Below are 17,871 nucleotides of genomic sequence, written 5' to 3' on the forward strand. Positions count from 1 at the left end.
ATAATATTCAACTGTTTAAGCCCATCATAAAAACTACACAAAGTTTCTCATTTTGACAGATTCTTGTTTCGAATCACCAACACTGCTACACTGGCTGGTTGGCAGATACACAGTGGACTTTGTAACCTTTTTAGATATTATTTTTCATTGATTGGTACTTTATTAAAATTGGTTTAAATACTGGCTGGCAAAATGTTTTCGCCATCTGCAAGGCATTTGTTGTATTCTACACAGGTAATTTAACAGTAGTTTTGAAAATCTTCTCTAAGTTGATCGATAAGAGTTCAAAGATTGATTTGATAATCATATCATGATGCCTTCATATACTAATGTATCTTCGTATATATTGCTTGTTTTTAGTTGCGTCGATTGCAGAGCACGCTGGTCATCGCTGAACATAACAATGAGGCATTATCTGCAGTTACCCAGAATACCTTGAGCGCAGCCAAGAAAATCGGCGGAGATATTTCAGTACTAGTTGCAGGCACTAAATGTGGTCCAGTAAGTATCAAGAAGCACTATGAGGTTAAGTAAACATTATCATAATAATTAACTTTTTATTTCTTCAATGAATACATGTTGCATTGTTATGTACTAGGTAATAGGCATATTTTTTGTTGCAATTTACAGGCAGCTGAGAAGATTGCCAAGGCCGGTGGTGTCTCCAAGGTCCTTGTAGCTGAGAGTGAGGCATTTAAAGGCTTTACTGCAGAATCACTCACTCCCCTTATCCTGGCAACTCAGAAGCAGTTCAACTTTACACACATCTTGGCACCAGCTACTGCCATTGGAAAGGCTGTGCTTCCAAGAGTAGCAGCCAAGCTGGATGTGTCGCCTATCACTGACATTATTGGTGTCAAGGATGCTAACACATTTGTGAGGACCATCTATGCTGGAAATGCAGTGCTAACACTTGAAGCCAAGGATGCTATCAAGGTCATCACTGTCCGAGGCACTGCCTTCGCCCCTGATTCCCTGGAAGGAGGCTCTGCTGCTGTGGAGAAGGCTCCTGAAGGGGACTACAAGACTGACTTGGTGCAGTGGGTGTCACAGGAGCTCTCCAAATCGGACAGGCCCGAGCTTACCAGCGCTAAGAATATTGTGTCTGGAGGTGATAAAACTTCACTGTTTACTTAAATTTTTATAAGCGATATTCTTATATGAGGGTATACAAAACAAACTCTACTACTGGCGGGATGACCCAAAATGAATCTTGGCCTCCAACACAAGAGCATGCCACTTTGCTATGCTCAGAGCGGATTCGCATCAGCTTTCGCTGCTGGAGATCTGCCTCCACTCTATCCGCCCAACAATATTTAGGATGACCAACAGGACGACTTCCAGTAGTAAGCGCTTTTGACTGCTCAATCGTCACTCATCCTTTCAAGGTGGCCAAGCCAGCGGAGACACTGTGCTTTGGTCTCACCTATGAAAATAAAACTGTAAGGATTAATTTTATCAATTTGCCATTCACTTGTAAAGAAATGTGATAAACATTGATGTTGAAAATATAGTTGCTTTAAGTAAGTACTAATATGAAATATTGAATATTATATATATTTCCAACAGAGGTTAAGAATACAATTAAATTTAATTATTGTATTAATTGTTTTCTAAACTTCTCTAATCATAATTGGTATCAAATATGCTATTGTAATAATGGTATTGGCTGTGTGCATGACATAGAGCCATCCCATGACAGGGGCTAGGCGAAATTGAACCATAAATCAATGCTGACAAAGTCACCCATATTGTGTATTTCTTACTTCTCAGGCCGTGGTCTGAAGTCGGGCGACAACTTCAAGCTCCTCTATGACCTAGCTGACAAGCTGAACGCTGCCGTGGGAGCCTCCCGCGCGGCCGTCGACGCTGGCTTCGTGGCCAATGACCTGCAGATTGGCCAGACTGGCAAGATTGTTGCTCCAGTAAGTATACAGACTTCAAACTCATGAGAAGCTGGAAAATGTATTTGGAACCCTGGGTCTACTTCGGTCAAGGGAAATAATTAGCTGTAAAGAATAAGGTGTATAAGAATACAAAATGTATTACAAATATGTATTTTATACTATTATTTTCTTCTACTACGGTCATTTATTTTTCTTATTACTTAGGCATACGAAATTGATAATAATCATGAAAACAAAATTCATATATTTGTTATTACTTAGGCATACGAAATTGATAATAATCAAGAAAACAAAATATTTATTTTGTTGGTTTCACAGTCCGACCTAGTTTACTTTTCATAGCAGTTGCAATAACAAAGTCTGGAAATGGTCATCATTGAGCATACGCGTGAGGAAATTGCCTCGCGCGTATGCTCGCTCTGTGTGGACCCTCCTATTGATGTCAAATTTCTATGAAATATATATATATATATAAAAGCTTTAAAAAATCGTTGATGCTATAAAATGCGTATTCGAGAAGCCAACTTTTCAATTTACTTTTAAAACAAGCTAGTGAAATAGCAAAGGTTATTGACTACTTGCAAATTACTATTAACAGTGGGGCACCACATAACGTGCGTTATCTTTTCCGATCTGTACCCCTAGTGTAAATTTGATCGACATCATAACGTGACGAACGCGTTTGCGTTAAGTCTCATTTTGTATAGGATTTTGAGTTTCCAAAACGTCCCGCTTGGCGCGCTCTTTCTAAATCCAATACAAAATGAGACTAAACGCAAACGCGTACGTCACGTTTCGAAATCGAATTTATTTACACTAGGGGTACTGTTCGGTTTTCGAAGCGTGCGGGCTGAATTAGCGCGTTATTTAAAATCGCATATAAATATGACGTTTTAATGACACTCACTTTGTTCTATTCAAGTCGGGCAAAGGTAGTTAGACAGACTGTAACTATTATATAACTTAATATGTTGTGACACACACAGGACCTATACATCGCAGTGGGCATCAGCGGCGCCATCCAGCATCTCGCCGGCATGAAGGACTCCAAGACCATCGTCGCCATCAACAAAGACCCTGAAGCACCCATTTTCCAGGTTCATTTTTATTTTCGTACTCTTATTACGTCATCATTATTACAATACAAATAAAATGCATTTTATACAATATCTCTGTTACGTCTTGGAAGTTTAAAATCTTATCGCAAATCGCTTTGTCGTGTTGTCGTGTTGCTGGTTTGGACGGGGTTTAAAGCCAGGCGCGGATACAAGATTTGGCTTAGGGGGGGGCCATTTTGAGAAAATCATATATTTTTGCACAGAAAATAAGGTAAAAAAAAATTTACTCAATTTAGTAATGTGAGAGCCAGGGTATTAGGGGGGGGCCATTGCCCCTATGGCCCCCCCCTTGTATCCGCGCCTGTTTAAAGCGGTTATTCATAAATGCTCCATCGCCCATAAAATGAGACAGATCTTTTTTGTTTAAAATAAAAAAAAAAAATTTCGAGAGTTATACTTATGTTTATGTACATTCAGCAAAAGTATTAGCTTATTACCCCTGCATATATATTTGTTTATTTTGTAGGCATGGTTTTTAAGCTAATAATTTTGTTGGACATACTATTCATCATCATTACCATCAGTTCATTACATTTCTTCCTGCTAATAATATACATAGGTACTATATATAGGGTAAGTATGTAATAGGAATAAATAAAAACTATAAAAATAATTAAAAAAAAAAAACTTAAAATAAAACACATATGTAGGAACGCATTTTTTTTTAAATTATTATCTGGTTTGGTATACGGTACCCAATAGTCTCCTTAAAACAAATGCCGCTACAGAAAACTATTATTATAACTAAACTATTAATTTAACATATTTTACTATAATTTAAGGTGCCATAGGTAGAGTCAGAGAATAGTTTTAAAAAATAGTACCTCTTTTATAGATCACAATACGGGTGCCATAAATTTAATTAGCAATTTTGAGGCCTTTAGAGAAAATTGGGGAGTTCATTATGTCGAATCCTGTTTTATTTTCTACTTTAGGGCTTATTACATCCATCCTTCCGTCGGAGGGCTAAAGATTGGAAGCAACGTCGGGGCCGATGTCGGACCCGATGACTCTTGCGAGCGCTTTTTCTGTTTCTCGGAATATTAGCACATCGTTAACAATATTTCTTGTTGTAAAAAAATTGTTCAACTGTAAAAATATATATAAACATTGAACATTTTTGTCAATTCGAGACAAAGTACATAATCGATGTCGCGCGAGTGATCAAAAACACGAGTAGAATCCGTAGAATTAGTTTCATTTTAAAGTATACATGTCCAATATTTTTATATCTCGAACCAATTTATGCACAAAAGCTAATATGAAAATTGTTTCTAAAAATGCGCAATTTTATTTTTGAGGGAACTCATTTATAACTTTTTAATTTTTTTAAACTTACAACAAATTACAATTCAAAGATATGATATCCGCGGTCCCGAACGCGCACATCCGTCTCGCTCACGCTTGCACTTAGTAAGAGTGAGAGAAAAACCCGAACCTACGGGGCCTCAAAGTATATAATATAAATCGAAAATAATGCGTAAAATATAGACTTAGATGTATGATGTGCCTTTTGTTCCAGGTTTCAGACTACGGTTTGGTCGCGGACCTGTTCAAGGCAGTCCCAGAGTTAACCGGCAAGCTGTAAACCAACAGCCGGAACATTTTAGCTAATAGTATAATGAAAACTTCTCAATACCTCCAATCCGCACTACGTGAGATTTTTCGAAAATTGTACAATTGTTAATGTAATCTTGATCATGTCTAAACTTGATATTTATACTAATAAAATTGTTACTGAAATTTATTTGTTTGTTTTTACAAATACACATTATATCCCATTGGATGTACCTGGTGTAGCCTGTAACACGAGCAAATAACTTAAAACAGATTGTACTCGTCAAACCATGTCACTTTTGTTCAATAACTTTTGGAAATTATGAAGTGATTAGAATTCCTATTTTTCATACAAATTAAATATTATTTTCAATGTACAGTCAGCGTCAAATACTTCGTAGCAGTCAGTGGCCAAATAGTTCGGTACACCATACTAAATATATGGTGTACCGAACTATTTGGCTACTTGTAGTCTCCGTAGCCTATGTACACCTGCAACTCCAGAGGAGTTACATGCGCGTTGCCGACCCTACCACCCCCCCCCCCCCCCTCGTTGAGCTCTGGCAACCTTACTCACCGGCAGGAACACAACACTATGAGTAGGGTCTAGTGTTATTTGGCTGCGGTTTTCTGTAAGGTGGAGGTACTTCCCCAGTTGGGCTCTGCTCTAGGTCTGGAATGACATCCACTGGCTGTGCCCTACCACACAAAGCGAGATGACATTCACAATGCCCATACCTCTCTCTTGGACGTAGTTTAAGGACATACCCGGATCCAATCCAGTTAATTTTTTTGCTCCTGTTACGGGCCACAACCGGTATACTTTAAAGGTTAAATAGAATCCTAATTGAATAATCTTTAATATTAAATTACCCTCAATTTTAAAAGATGTTTAAGTAAAAGGTGGGTGAATAGCAAAAAAAAAAAATAACATAGTTAAGGACCTGTAATTAGTCTCAAGTTAATTGATTCTATTGCGTCACGACAATTAAGCCGTTTCTATTTAAGTTATATCCATGAAAGTGTGTTTACGTATGCTATAGACTTATATGTCTATAAATAAAGTACAATAAATACAATTTACATACATACTTAATTTTCGTAATACAATGGAATCAACTAACTTAAGACTAATACTAACTATGATTAACTACGTACATTCTTTTGCAATTCACCCAGTGGGCAACGTAATTATTAATGTATTAGTCGTCATGCAATTTAGGTAGGTTATTTTGTTATAAACGAGGCATTTATGTTTTTAGTAATGTTACTTTAACTGACTCTGTAAAAGGTAAAAATAAATCAAAACCATAAAGTTGAAAGGATCTTTATTATAAAACTGATTATTGAAAGCGGATTAAGTTTTGCAATGCTCCGTTGCACCACTTAGTTATAAGGAGCAATAATTGAAATATGTGATCTTAACCTTAGCCTAATCACGCCAATCACTTTCTTATGTTCCCAAAGATTTAACTAATTAATCCTGAAAAAATATCTCGTTAGAGATTTTGGCTTTTTTTTTTCCATCAGAGAGGGAAGTACCACGTGATTGTCCATACAAAAAGAGAAAACGCTGTTCCACTTTTTTATGTATGTTATTGATACAATGAAAAACTAGGTTTATATGTTTTCCTTTTTTTGCAAATATATTTTTTAAAGCGAAACCTATATACCTAGAATTTATTATGCTGAAGCGATTGACATCAAAATCAAATTGATTTGTTAAGATTTAGTTAGTGGAAAACGTTTTCTCCCGAAATGGAATTTCATAGAAAAAATACCGTTATTTCGCTAGAGTCGCTTCTTCCCTCTTAACGCATTTTTGATTAGAAAACAAAACCGCTACTCACCGCTAGATGGCGCAAGTAGGTATAGGTATAGTTACATAAGTTCACGAAAAAAAAAGTTGATTTACAAAATATAAACTGTATTTCCCAAAAATAAGACACTAAATAATCTTGCTATTCGTTAAAATGTTTCTGCAAAAATTCTTCGTCTTTGTTAAAAACTTTGTATTTATTAAGTAAGTAGGCACTTGAAAATGCATGCAGCGTGGGATGCGCATAACCTGCCCACATTACGATCTACGCACGTAGAAAGATAGGTATTTAACAAGCAAAAGGTACGTAGTCAATCACGCCGGTAATGATAGTACCTAAGAGGGAGATGCGGTTTCGACGAGTGGCATCCTCGTTATCATATCTGCGGGGAGGGAAGGCGGAGCGGCGCAGGCCCCGCCCGGCCGACACGCCCGCGCGCCGCGCTCACAGCGCCCGACCATGCCGCGACCGTCGCGCGAATCCTATGGAGAACACAAACCACCTTACTCCTACATCTCTTTAACCGCTATGGCCATTTGGAGCTCCCCGGAACGGATGCTGCCGCTCTCGGAAATCTACCGATTCATCACCGACCGCTTTCCGTACTACCGGAGCAACACGCAGCGTTGGCAGAATTCACTGCGGCACAATCTGTCCTTTAACGACTGCTTCGTGAAGGTGCCGCGCCGCCCGGACCGTCCTGGCAAGGGTGCCTACTGGACGCTGCATCCGCAGGCCTTCGACATGTTCGAAAACGGCTCACTGCTGAGAAGACGCAAGCGGTTCAAGCTACAGCAGGAAGAAAATTCATCCTCAGAGTTGACGAAGCTGTTTAATTTGAATAATATGCTACTCTCTCGTGTACCACCACTGTCAGCTGTTGAAACACGATCGGTACCTGAGCTGAATCTCACAATTCCGAAAATAAAACCAAACACGTCCTTCATGATAGACAGTTTGTTAAAAAGTGATGTGGAAAAACCTTGTGCACTGGGTTCTTATGATGACCCTAACAAAGTGAGTGTTAGCGAGGGTCCGGTGACCATGCTGGGATACAGGTCAGAGGTACTGGCGTGGTGTGCGGCGATGTGGCCACAGCATCTGCCTCTGTTGTTCCCACCAGTACAGTTCACATTACCTTTTGGGAATAGCTTCAGTGATGCATATTTTCACTCGCCGTTTCGACCACGGTAGGACTGTTCGATGTAGTTACTTAGGATGAAATCATTCAGCCAAAATCATGATTAACTTTTGGATGATTTTGCCAGTTTGCACCCAGAAATGGTTTAAATTAAGAAAACTTTATCGAGTTGTTTGTACTTAAGTGAATATAATATTGTTATACATACCTACCTACCTACCCAGGTAATTTTTGTTTTGCTCATATAATTTAATTTTATCAAATATACTAATATATATCCTTCGCAATTTATAATTAGCTACACTATTGATTGTTAAAGCAAGATATATTATATACAATTGTCATGATTCATTTTGTTTAATAAAAATCGACTGTTTGATATACCTACACAGAAAGCTTTCATAACACCTGTTGCCATAATTATGTATAGGCTAAACTATACCTAAAATTAAACTATTTCCCTTGCATTGTAGGCTCAGATGGAGTACTTATTGCTAATTTTGATTAACTAAGCCGTTTTTGAGTTAGGTATTGCAAAAAGTCTTCTCTTCTTAGTAAAAGGAGTACAAATAGCTGCGATGGGACTCCCTTATGCTTGTAATGTGCATGATACTTACAAACAGCTTCCGTTTAGCCTATTGTGACAGAATGGTAACTAAGGAACCCTACACTGAGCATGGCCCGACATGCTCTTAGCCGATTTTTTACATCTATGATAAGTACCTTCTACTTAAAGTACCTATACCTATTCTATCTTTCTCTGTAGCGATATCTGTAATAAATATTCCCAATTTTTAAGTAGTAGGTACCTATTAAGATAACTAATAAGTAAAGTATGTATTAGGTACTCTACCTACATGTGAGAACTATATAAATAAGTTACTTAGCAGCAATTTGCTTTTGTCTAATTTGCATAAAGCTATTCTCCTCCCCAAGCAACTCCGCTGTTCACACCGACCGGCAGGTGATATCTTTCAACGCGCTATAAACAACATATTTTATGGGTTTTTGCGTAGCGCATGATTTTAAACAGTAAAAATGTAATATGTGATAAATCGCCTTTCTCTAGTTTAAGCTTAAAGAAAGGAGGGTACAAATGTAATCGGTCGAATCAGGCCCCGTGACGGGCGGGTGTAGGGTACTTGTCATTTTTTGTTATTTATGTGCAACGGCTTTGTTGGGGCTGTTTTGGTAATTAATATAGAGAAATGGTTAAATTGAGTGCCGTTTACCCGCGGGCGGGGCGCAGCTCGCGAGCGAACACCTTTCGGGGTTGTCGGGTATTAACTTTGGTGTCACCAATTACACACTATTTTAAGGATGCATGGGGGTTAGGCTGATGTAGCAGCGATAAATCTAAATGAGTTTTGATATATTAATGGGTGGTAGAACAACAATTTGATTAAATTTATGTATGTTGCGCTTCTAATCGAATTTAAACGAAGCATGGAACAAAGTGTTTTTCTATCTTTTTTCTCTTGCCAAAAGCTTTGGTAACGTAGATTTAGCGTCCTTTGATAAAAGACAATTAAAAAAAGGAGATGCAGACGTTGACCGAGATGCGCGTTTATTTACCAAGCTAAAGAAAAAGTCAACATTGCGCGCAACGCGTCAAAACATCGGCAGGGAGAAGAACGGCGATAACTCCACTGACAAGAGCCAGGCTCTTAAAATTATGTTAATGATAAAGGAAAGTGCCATAAAGATTTGCTATTTAGCTTTTATTGAAGTACGAAAATATTTATTGCTCATGCGATTTTATACACAGCAAAAAGCATATGTTAAGGGAAAGTGATAAAATAAAATACAAGTATGTTATAAATATACCTCTTTTACTTTTAATTTATACGTTGTTTCATAAACTTTGCAAATAGCTATAAAAATAATATAAAAACTTAAACAATTTCTTGTATTAAAACCACTAAAATCAAAAAAGTATATATTATCCTTTTTGCCCGCAGGGGTCGGGCAAACAGATATGCCACTAGGGCAAAAAGGATAACTTAAAAATAATACAGTCAGTCTTGGCATTCGTCACAAAAGTAACAACTACACCTGCATATTTTCATTTGCCCAATTTTGGCATTCGAGACGCTTCCTAATTTTAAATGTCAATGCAAGGTATAATAACTGGTATCCCAAACATTTTTGCAGCAGAATTTATAGACTTTCCTTCTTCTTTTACTAGTTATAACGCCCGCTTTAACGATTTTTCTGACCATGATGCCGTCTCACTCTTTCTTTTGTAATAGAAAACCATCGGAAAAAACATCTATAATAATAAAGGTGTAATAATTATCCGTCTTGCCCATATTCGTTTTGCCCATAATATCAATATTTGATCGGTGAAAAAAATTCAAATGTTATTTGTGGGTTATGAAAAAAACTCCTATCACAAATTATACTTAAATAAATATTCTATTGTACAAATAAAATTATAGTTATACACTTCATACATAGTAAAAAAGTTGACGTACAAACCTTTGCGAAAATCGTAACGAAACAGCACAAATTCTTTTTTTTTCTCTTCACAAGAAACTAGTGTTTACATTGTTTTGGTCAAACGGTCATTGCGTAGTCAAATGCCGAATCATGGCGGCGAGTGTCAAAGCGCTATCTATTACCAATATTTAGAAAAATCGATTATTCTTCTTACCCACATTTTGCGTATTGCCCGGGCTTTCCCTAGGAGAAATTGATCACTCTCAATATCAGACTTTGCTAAATGTCTGTATATACTTAATCCTTAAACCCATATTTTTTACTCTCAATATCAGACTTTGCTAACAAAAGCGCCGTATTTATTGTATTGCGGGAGGTCTGTTCCAGATTACCCGGGCAATCAACTTTAAAATATCCCTATGCACAGTATATACCTTTCAATCTGACTGGTAGCGAGGTGTCTGTAGACTCGTCTTAGTACGAAATAGTTACCTTGAGTTGAGAAGGATAGAAAGCATCCACATAAGCTTTTACTGTAACCGATGGCAGGATGCAACCCCAGCTGCTAGCTGCTTATTACTGACTACAATGTTTACAATATCACAGACAAGTAAGTAATTGAAACTGTCAATCGTTGCGGTATATGGCACCACGTTGAGCAACGTCACTAGTTTTAGTACTTTCAGTTATGAACTAGAATCAGTGACTTCGCTTAGTAGTTACACGAGTGCAAAAAATTCGCTCGATAGAAAACTCAATCGAAAATACCACAAATTAGCCTAGGCATATCTCACGTTAATGTTGGCGTATAGCCCATTTATTCTTATCACTGTATCGTCGTCTATATGAGCAAGTTAAACATATAGATTTAGGTAAGTAAGTAAATCTCCTAACAAAAATACGTAGCTGTTGTTCGTTTATGTGAACTAGTATTGAAGCACTAGCAGTCCTTATAATAATTACATGTCCTTGACCATCATCATACTCGGGCTTGTAGAGGCTCATGTTAGCGCACAATGGGCACTTAGGCTCCCGGAGACCTATAACAAATATTAGACGACCACTTGTAATGACATGAGCCTGCTTTGGGGTACTATATTTAGCCTGGTAATAGCGGCCTCCTAGGCTATTTTAGTCGGTAATGAACCTAATCGAACTAGTCATATTTTTGTGTGTTTATCACGAATATTTGTACCTGAGGTATGGATGTTATAGTACAAATACCCATAGTACACGCTTTGCTTAGTTTGCCCCTAGGTCAATCTGCGTATAAGAGAAGAGTAGGTATGAAAAACCGACCAACAGACAGGCAGACAGACGGACAAGCGGGACTATAGTTTATTTGGTCGTTTTTGTCATATTTTCACATATACATTTTGTATCGTATCCAAATAAATCCACATTTGAATGGAATATAGAGATAAAAGATTCATATTTTAATTTCTGACGCGTTGTGTTGGTTTTGTAGATTAGTATCTAATAATTACACTAAAACAGCTAATGTTTACTTGTTTACACTTGTGTATTTTATTCCAAAGAAATATTACTAGAAATTTGGCACACCCATAAACGAGCGATATAAACGTGTTATGTTACATCTTCAACGCTTCCTCAAACCATTCGCAGATAGTTAACACATACAAATCGAAGAGTAGCTAAGCATCAATCAAATTAAGCTGTTGTAATATGCTTATTTCAAATAGAGGCTTCGTTTTTCGCGTTTATTCATACAAATAGTTGCAGCCATTTAATTTGATTCCGTTAAGAATTTTTATTTTATTTGAAGTAATAATTCAATCAATATGACTGCGAATATCGCGGAAGCAATTAAGGCGATGTCTGACTAACCAGTTAGTTGAGTGGTTTAGCGTTGGAGCGCCTGTGGTTGGATGGACTGGCCAATTAAGTACGACGAGCTAACCTTATGTCGCGATTGTCGCGAGTCATGAGTGCTACGCCGTAGGCCTCGTAGAGCTTACGTAAATAATTTATCAGGGGTTGCTTTAGTTCTTCAAAAAACAGTTAATTATTTATTTGTCACTTGTCCACTTAGTAGTCTAAATAAGATGATTATCAATATATTTATAATAGGTGAATACTAAAATTTATATTACTACCCAAGAACTAATATTCGTGGTAAAAACAAAAATAATGGCCTTTGTGGATTTAGAACCCACAGTGCCTCCCAGTTGTGTTGGCTGGGCCACTATCACCGACTAGACTAAAAAAACTTTTGAAATAAAATGAAGCTAATGACGATTCTACCGAACTGTGAAATTTTAAAATATTGGAAGAAATCATGTCTAACGGGAAAAAGGCAAAAAAGTAGTATTTTTAATTGTTTGAAAAACCTTAGTAATAAACCCCGTATTAGCCTCACGATAAAGTTCATTCATTCTGTATGTGCGGCGCGCTTCATAAAAAAATTAATAATATTAGAGCAGTAGGAAGCCTGTATCAGACTTACTTCACACGCTATCAACAGAACAAAATAAAACACACCTGGACAATCGTAAGTTAATATTTAATTCAATTTATTCCCACCAAATTGAATTTGGTCTACTCGTCTTCACAATAGCTTAGCCTACATTAACAATGAAGGAAATACCGATGTCCGGTAGCCGGCCACACAGCGCGCGGCCGGTCACGTCTCCAATGAGATCGGTGCCGCGATGACACCCTTGAAATGTTTTTAATGGCGTGATTCATAGAGCAAATTAAACATTTGACTTGCCGTGAATGCGACGCTGAGTGGATCCGTCACGCACGGACAGTGCAGCGCGGTAGGTACAGATAAGCGCAACCCTCTAACGTCAGCATTCAGTAGGTTGTCGTCGAGCTGATGCTGGAAATGGGTGTCAGTTATATTCTGACAAGGCAAGCCCAATTTTGTCAGTAGAAAAACCGGCAAATGTGAAAAAAATGCAGTCGCAAAGACAGAAAAAAAATTAACACAGCACCCTTTTCTAATTACAAAGTTGGCTTGCCAGAGTATAGATCCAATTTAGGTTAAAAAAAGTTGGTGTCTTTAAATCCACGGGCGTATCGAATGTTGGGAAAATAAAGTTAATGTTAGCAATGTGTGAACTCAGACCCAACTAATGGAAAAGTTTAAATTAAGATTGCAATATATGAGTTAGCTTTGATTTCTCTACCGATAATCCAATTAAATCATGAGATCGCCATCATGACCTTTTAAAGCGATTGTACCTACTTCTCGAACTTAAGTGCTTCTGATTAAGGAGTTAGAATGTTTTAGAACTGAGATAAAACCAATCGTGTCACTTGTCGGTGGAGTAAGTTCCAGTTTTCGCAGCCTGGGGAATAATTTAAGTTTCCGTAAAACAAATTTACTTGTATCAAATCAAGATTTCACTGACTACCTACTTCAACTTATCATTGAGCTCCAAAATAAAGAGTTGTACTTTAACAATAACTTAAAATCAAATGCATAAGCCACAAATTCAAATAAAGATGGCCAAACAATACCATTGCCACACAAACTTGGAAGTGAAGATGAAAATCTATGTAAATCTTTTGGCTATCATATCTATGCGTCGAAAGGATAATGCTTTAGCCACAGAGGACCAGGGGGCTGAGCACTCGAAATTCAAAAATCGGCCCCCTGACCCATTTTAATATTGATGATGATACGCCTCATAAGTGAACCTAGAAGCTCCCAGTTTTCGCTTGTCTGTCCGCCTGTACACATCGCGCACTGATTAATGCGCCGCTACCGTATTCGACTGTAGGTTTTTTACGCGGACGACACCGCGCGTGTCCGTGAGAACCGATTTACTCAGCTCTGCTTAGAAAGTTTTGTATCTAGAAATAACTTTTGGTAAGGTATAGCGGATTTTTGCTAATTTTGAATTCGAATCGGTTAAAATCGTAGGTAGGACCAGTAGGGCTAAGATGGGTGGCTCTTTATCATTTGTTACCATGTCTGTCACGTTCTGACAAGTATGTAAGTGCGAAAGTGACGGGCATAGTGACAAGTGATAAAAATGGAACCATGCTGCCACTGCAGGTATGACTTCTTGTGGAAGATCGTAAGCGTGATATTTATATAATTATTTTTATCTAACGGTTTACGAATTTTACGATGACAAAATTATGAAATAAAATCTTGGGTTTCTTATTCGTCCGCAGTACCCAATGTACCCATAGTACAAGCTTTGCTTAGTTTGGGACTAGGTCGATCAGTGTAAGATTGTTCCCAAATGTTTATTTATTAATTACAAAAATCTAATGTGAAATCGAATAAAAAAATTACTAGTTTTCATCACAAGTAACTGTACACACATGAGGGAAGGCAGCTAAAACTATTCTTCTCAATCCTTAGTCACTGCAAGGCTGTCGATCTCAGATTGTGCTGTCCATATTTCATGGCATGCTTATGATTGGTTTTTCAACCCATATTTCCAATATCAACCGAATTTCTGAAACCACAAACGTTCTGAAACAGCCCCCTCTGAAAAATTTGTCGATTGCCACGTAATTGCATGTAATAGCATCGCGTGACTTTACGAAAACGTTCCAAGGAAGCTCGGCCCAAATTAAATTAGATTAAATTGATTTATTGGAAGAGCGTGTCCCGCGATCCTGTTCTCTTATTCATAAGCGCATCGCAACGCAAAAACCAGCTTAAGTTTAACTACCGTGAATACATAGTAAAAGGAATCAAGGTATCAAATTATACTAGGGATGAGTTCAGAATTGGGTAGAAAATGTTTTGTGAAAAGACAGGCTGGAGGCTAAGCCACGGCTTCGCTCTGTTGCGCGTCACAGTGTAATTAATGCTATTAGATCCAGAATCTATCGTCTAAATGACCTACCGCGGGTACTGTATCATCCAAGAACGATCTTTAAACATTTGCAGATAGATAAGGTAAGGGAGCATAATTATCGTGTTCAGATCTTATGCTATACATACGCCAATAGTATCTCTGCCACCCTTTTACTTTTATAGTTGTGTTACTTAAATAGACTTCTTGTTTTGAAAGCTATTAGAAATTGTTGATGCTTAATAATAAAATAACTGGCGTATTCGAAGAGAGGCCTATGCTCAGCAGTGGGCGGCGGTTTTTATGAGTTGTCTCAATCGCTACTATTGTAGTTGATTGTACAGGCGACTTTTAACGTCGAGGTTTTATTTATCGTAATTAACATAAAATATGATTGATTGATGATTAAAGATAAATACTTTTAGATGAATATTTATAGCTTTAAAATACGTGCACCTACTGTTAATGCAAGGTGAAGGGCAATTGGTCTCAACTTCTTGATGTGGAAGGAGCTAAAATGGAGGCAGGGAAGACGTTTCACGTGCAGGGACAAGTTCTGTACCCCTAGTGTAAATATTTTCGACAGCGAAACGTGACGTACGCGTTTGCGTTAAGTGTCATTTTGTATGAGATTTTTGACTTTCCAAAACGTCCCGCTTGGCGCGCTGTTCAAAATCCCATACAAAATGAGACTTAACCTAAACGCGAAAGTTACGTTACGCTATCGAATGGAAGTTACACTAGAGGTACTGAAAGAATGTCAGGCACATATCAGGTACTTTGTTAGGTCATAATTCCTGTCACAAAGGTTTTGACTGCTGAAATGAACACAAAGCTTTTAGTAAAAAAAGTTTGCCATGATTTAAAAGGTTGTTTTATACTGATCAAAACGTAATATAATTAGTAAAAAACGTAAATATTAGATCGCGTCTTCATTTTGTACTTGTTTAGGTATTTTGGGATTGTCGTTAGACGCAAATACGCGGCTGGATTGTGAAAAATTATACTTTACAAAATGAAGTACAAATCAGTGTCACATCAATAAAACAGGTACCATTGTATATTTGTATGAATCTACTTATTATAACGTTATTTTATCACCAGCATTTAGTTCTATAGTCTGTACTTCAGCTAATATAAGTTTGTACTTTGGGTACTTTTCAGTGACACTCTACCTTTTGACTGCCATCCAACGACTAGGTTTGGTAGAACACGTACAGTTGCAATTTTGGTAATACCAATACAAATTAATTATATATTTAAAAAAAGAAAATAGATCCAGCTTCTGTTTTATGTAAGATTCAACTATGTAAAAAAGAAAAATGAATAATTAGGTATCAAAATCACCTTGAACAAGTCACGTATATTATAACATTTTTCCGAATATTACATAAATTATGCAAAACTGAGATATAAAATTAAGTTAAATTATATTGTAAGTAATTGAACATTAAATAAGCTTTCAACCCATATATATGAATGATAAGGGATCTGTACCTATAGCTTTTTTATCAGTCAAAACCTTTTTAACAGAACTTAGACCGTACTAAGTATTAAATTAAAGATACGTCGAGTATACCCGTAGTTATAGTTTTGACCTGTAGTGCAATTTGCAATAATGCAATCAAAAAAACTCTACTAAATATTTTTGTAAATTTAAACTTGTAGTCTAGTTATAACAGAATTAATATCCGGCTGTTTCAATAAAAATGCTGAAGTTACCCAAACAAAATAGATGTCAGTATTTTGCTGCTACGAGTATACATTCTGTGGGAACAAACTTAAACATTCAATGTATGCTTTTACAACTCTTGAGAAACATTTTAGTGAACTGTTTTAATTAATTTATATAAACAATGTAATTAAATCTGAGATGTCGCTGATAAAATGCCTCCAATTATGTTAAGACATAGGCCGTTCTGGATAATAACTTTGGTACGGTTTGTTGACCAAATTGTGTACGTGGTTAAAATAGGCAAGATACATACGTATAAGCCGGTTGGTTGGATTACTAACGGGTCTGTTTATGATGTCAGGTTACTAAAATTGAATAAATTTATAACGTATATTAAATGCATTTATTTTTAGACACTTTAATGAAATGTGTTTAAAATGTAAATCTTTTTATTCAATATAGGTAATTATTTTGTTAATTCTGGTCTAAACACGTTTTACGCGAGATTAAGGTAGCGAGCCGTATACATGTTAAGTGGCCGGTAGAGAAGCTACTTTGAATAAGGTTGTGTGGGAGTCACGGCTAAACTAAAATGTTGGCATAAAACTACCTCGAAAATAAATAGTTTCATCTACATTAATTGAGAAATGTAGAAATGATATTCGTGTTATCTGACGATACAATCTGACAAAGTGATGTTCATAACAGCTATCAGGCGGCTAGCTAAAGATAAATTAACGTCAAATTAATATGGCTATTATAGCAGTGTCAGGCCAGCAAAGCTATAACAAACTCGATCAACAAAAAATCCTATTAGTCGGACGAACGCGCCCAAACATTATACAAAAACGAACAGATATCTTCTACATAAATACGGCCGCGTTCGCTACCAGCGGATAATTACCACACATTATAAAGGGTGAAATAAAGCGCATTCCAAACAAACGCTTCGGCATCGGCCGTAGGCAACACGTACTATTCGGTAGTGCGTGTCACAGGTCGTGTCTAAACTCATCAATCTTGTCTCCATTTCATTGGAGAATAGAATGGTGCGAGGCGGTAAGAAGAAACAAAAACACTCGCGTGCACAACGAACCAGCAGCCGCGCAAATGGAATAAGCCCCGAACGCCATTGTCGATCCACAAAAGAAAGGCAATCATTCGACATGAATAAATATCTTTGAATAATGGGGACTCGCTTATAATGAAATGTTTTATGCGGCGGAATTATCGCGTATAAATCGCTTTAAACGCCGTTACACTTTTGTGAGTAAAAACATTACTTTTCCTTGATGGCGTGTATTATGCCTGCAACGGTAGCATATACTCGTAGTGTGCTTAATCATGTTTATGTTAGTGTAATGTTATGTTATTTATGCCTGATTATTATATTATTATACTTTCCTATATAGAGTCTGTTCGGA

General features: G+C 37.0%; 2 protein-coding genes across 2 annotated transcripts; both read left to right on the top strand.

The window, feature by feature from the left end:
- Positions 1 to 73: 73 nt before the first annotated feature.
- LOC133519180 (electron transfer flavoprotein subunit alpha, mitochondrial) lies at positions 74 to 4,768 on the top strand. The gene is made up of 6 exons (XM_061853144.1): positions 74 to 234; positions 361 to 501; positions 631 to 1,111; positions 1,774 to 1,925; positions 2,894 to 3,004; positions 4,548 to 4,768. Exons 1-6 carry the CDS (start codon positions 193 to 195, stop codon positions 4,611 to 4,613), a joined length of 993 nt encoding a protein of 330 aa, XP_061709128.1. The 5' UTR covers positions 74 to 192; the 3' UTR covers positions 4,614 to 4,768.
- Positions 4,769 to 6,687: 1,919 nt separating this feature from the next.
- On the top strand, positions 6,688 to 12,817 carry LOC133519183 (fork head domain-containing protein FD4-like). Its single transcript, XM_061853146.1, has one exon. It carries the CDS (start codon positions 6,862 to 6,864, stop codon positions 7,594 to 7,596), a length of 735 nt encoding a protein of 244 aa, XP_061709130.1. The 5' UTR covers positions 6,688 to 6,861; the 3' UTR covers positions 7,597 to 12,817.
- Positions 12,818 to 17,871: the final 5,054 nt, after the last annotated feature.

The sequence above is a fragment of the Cydia pomonella genome, chromosome 6 (assembly GCF_033807575.1).
Source record: "Cydia pomonella isolate Wapato2018A chromosome 6, ilCydPomo1, whole genome shotgun sequence".
NCBI lineage: Eukaryota > Metazoa > Arthropoda > Insecta > Lepidoptera > Tortricidae > Cydia > Cydia pomonella.

Bases quoted from the DNA above. Each gene is read 5' to 3' on its own strand.
- LOC133519183 (XM_061853146.1), top strand. From the start codon at position 6,862: ATGCCGCGACCGTCGCGCGAATCCTATGGAGAACACAAACCACCTTAC.
- LOC133519180 (XM_061853144.1), top strand. From the start codon at position 193: ATGTTTTCGCCATCTGCAAGGCATTTGTTGTATTCTACACAG. The intron at 235-360 runs GTAATTTAACAG...GCTTGTTTTTAG, and splicing joins ATTTGTTGTATTCTACACAG to TTGCGTCGATTGCAGAGCAC. The intron at 1,112-1,773 runs GTGATAAAACTT...CTTACTTCTCAG, and splicing joins TAAGAATATTGTGTCTGGAG to GCCGTGGTCTGAAGTCGGGC.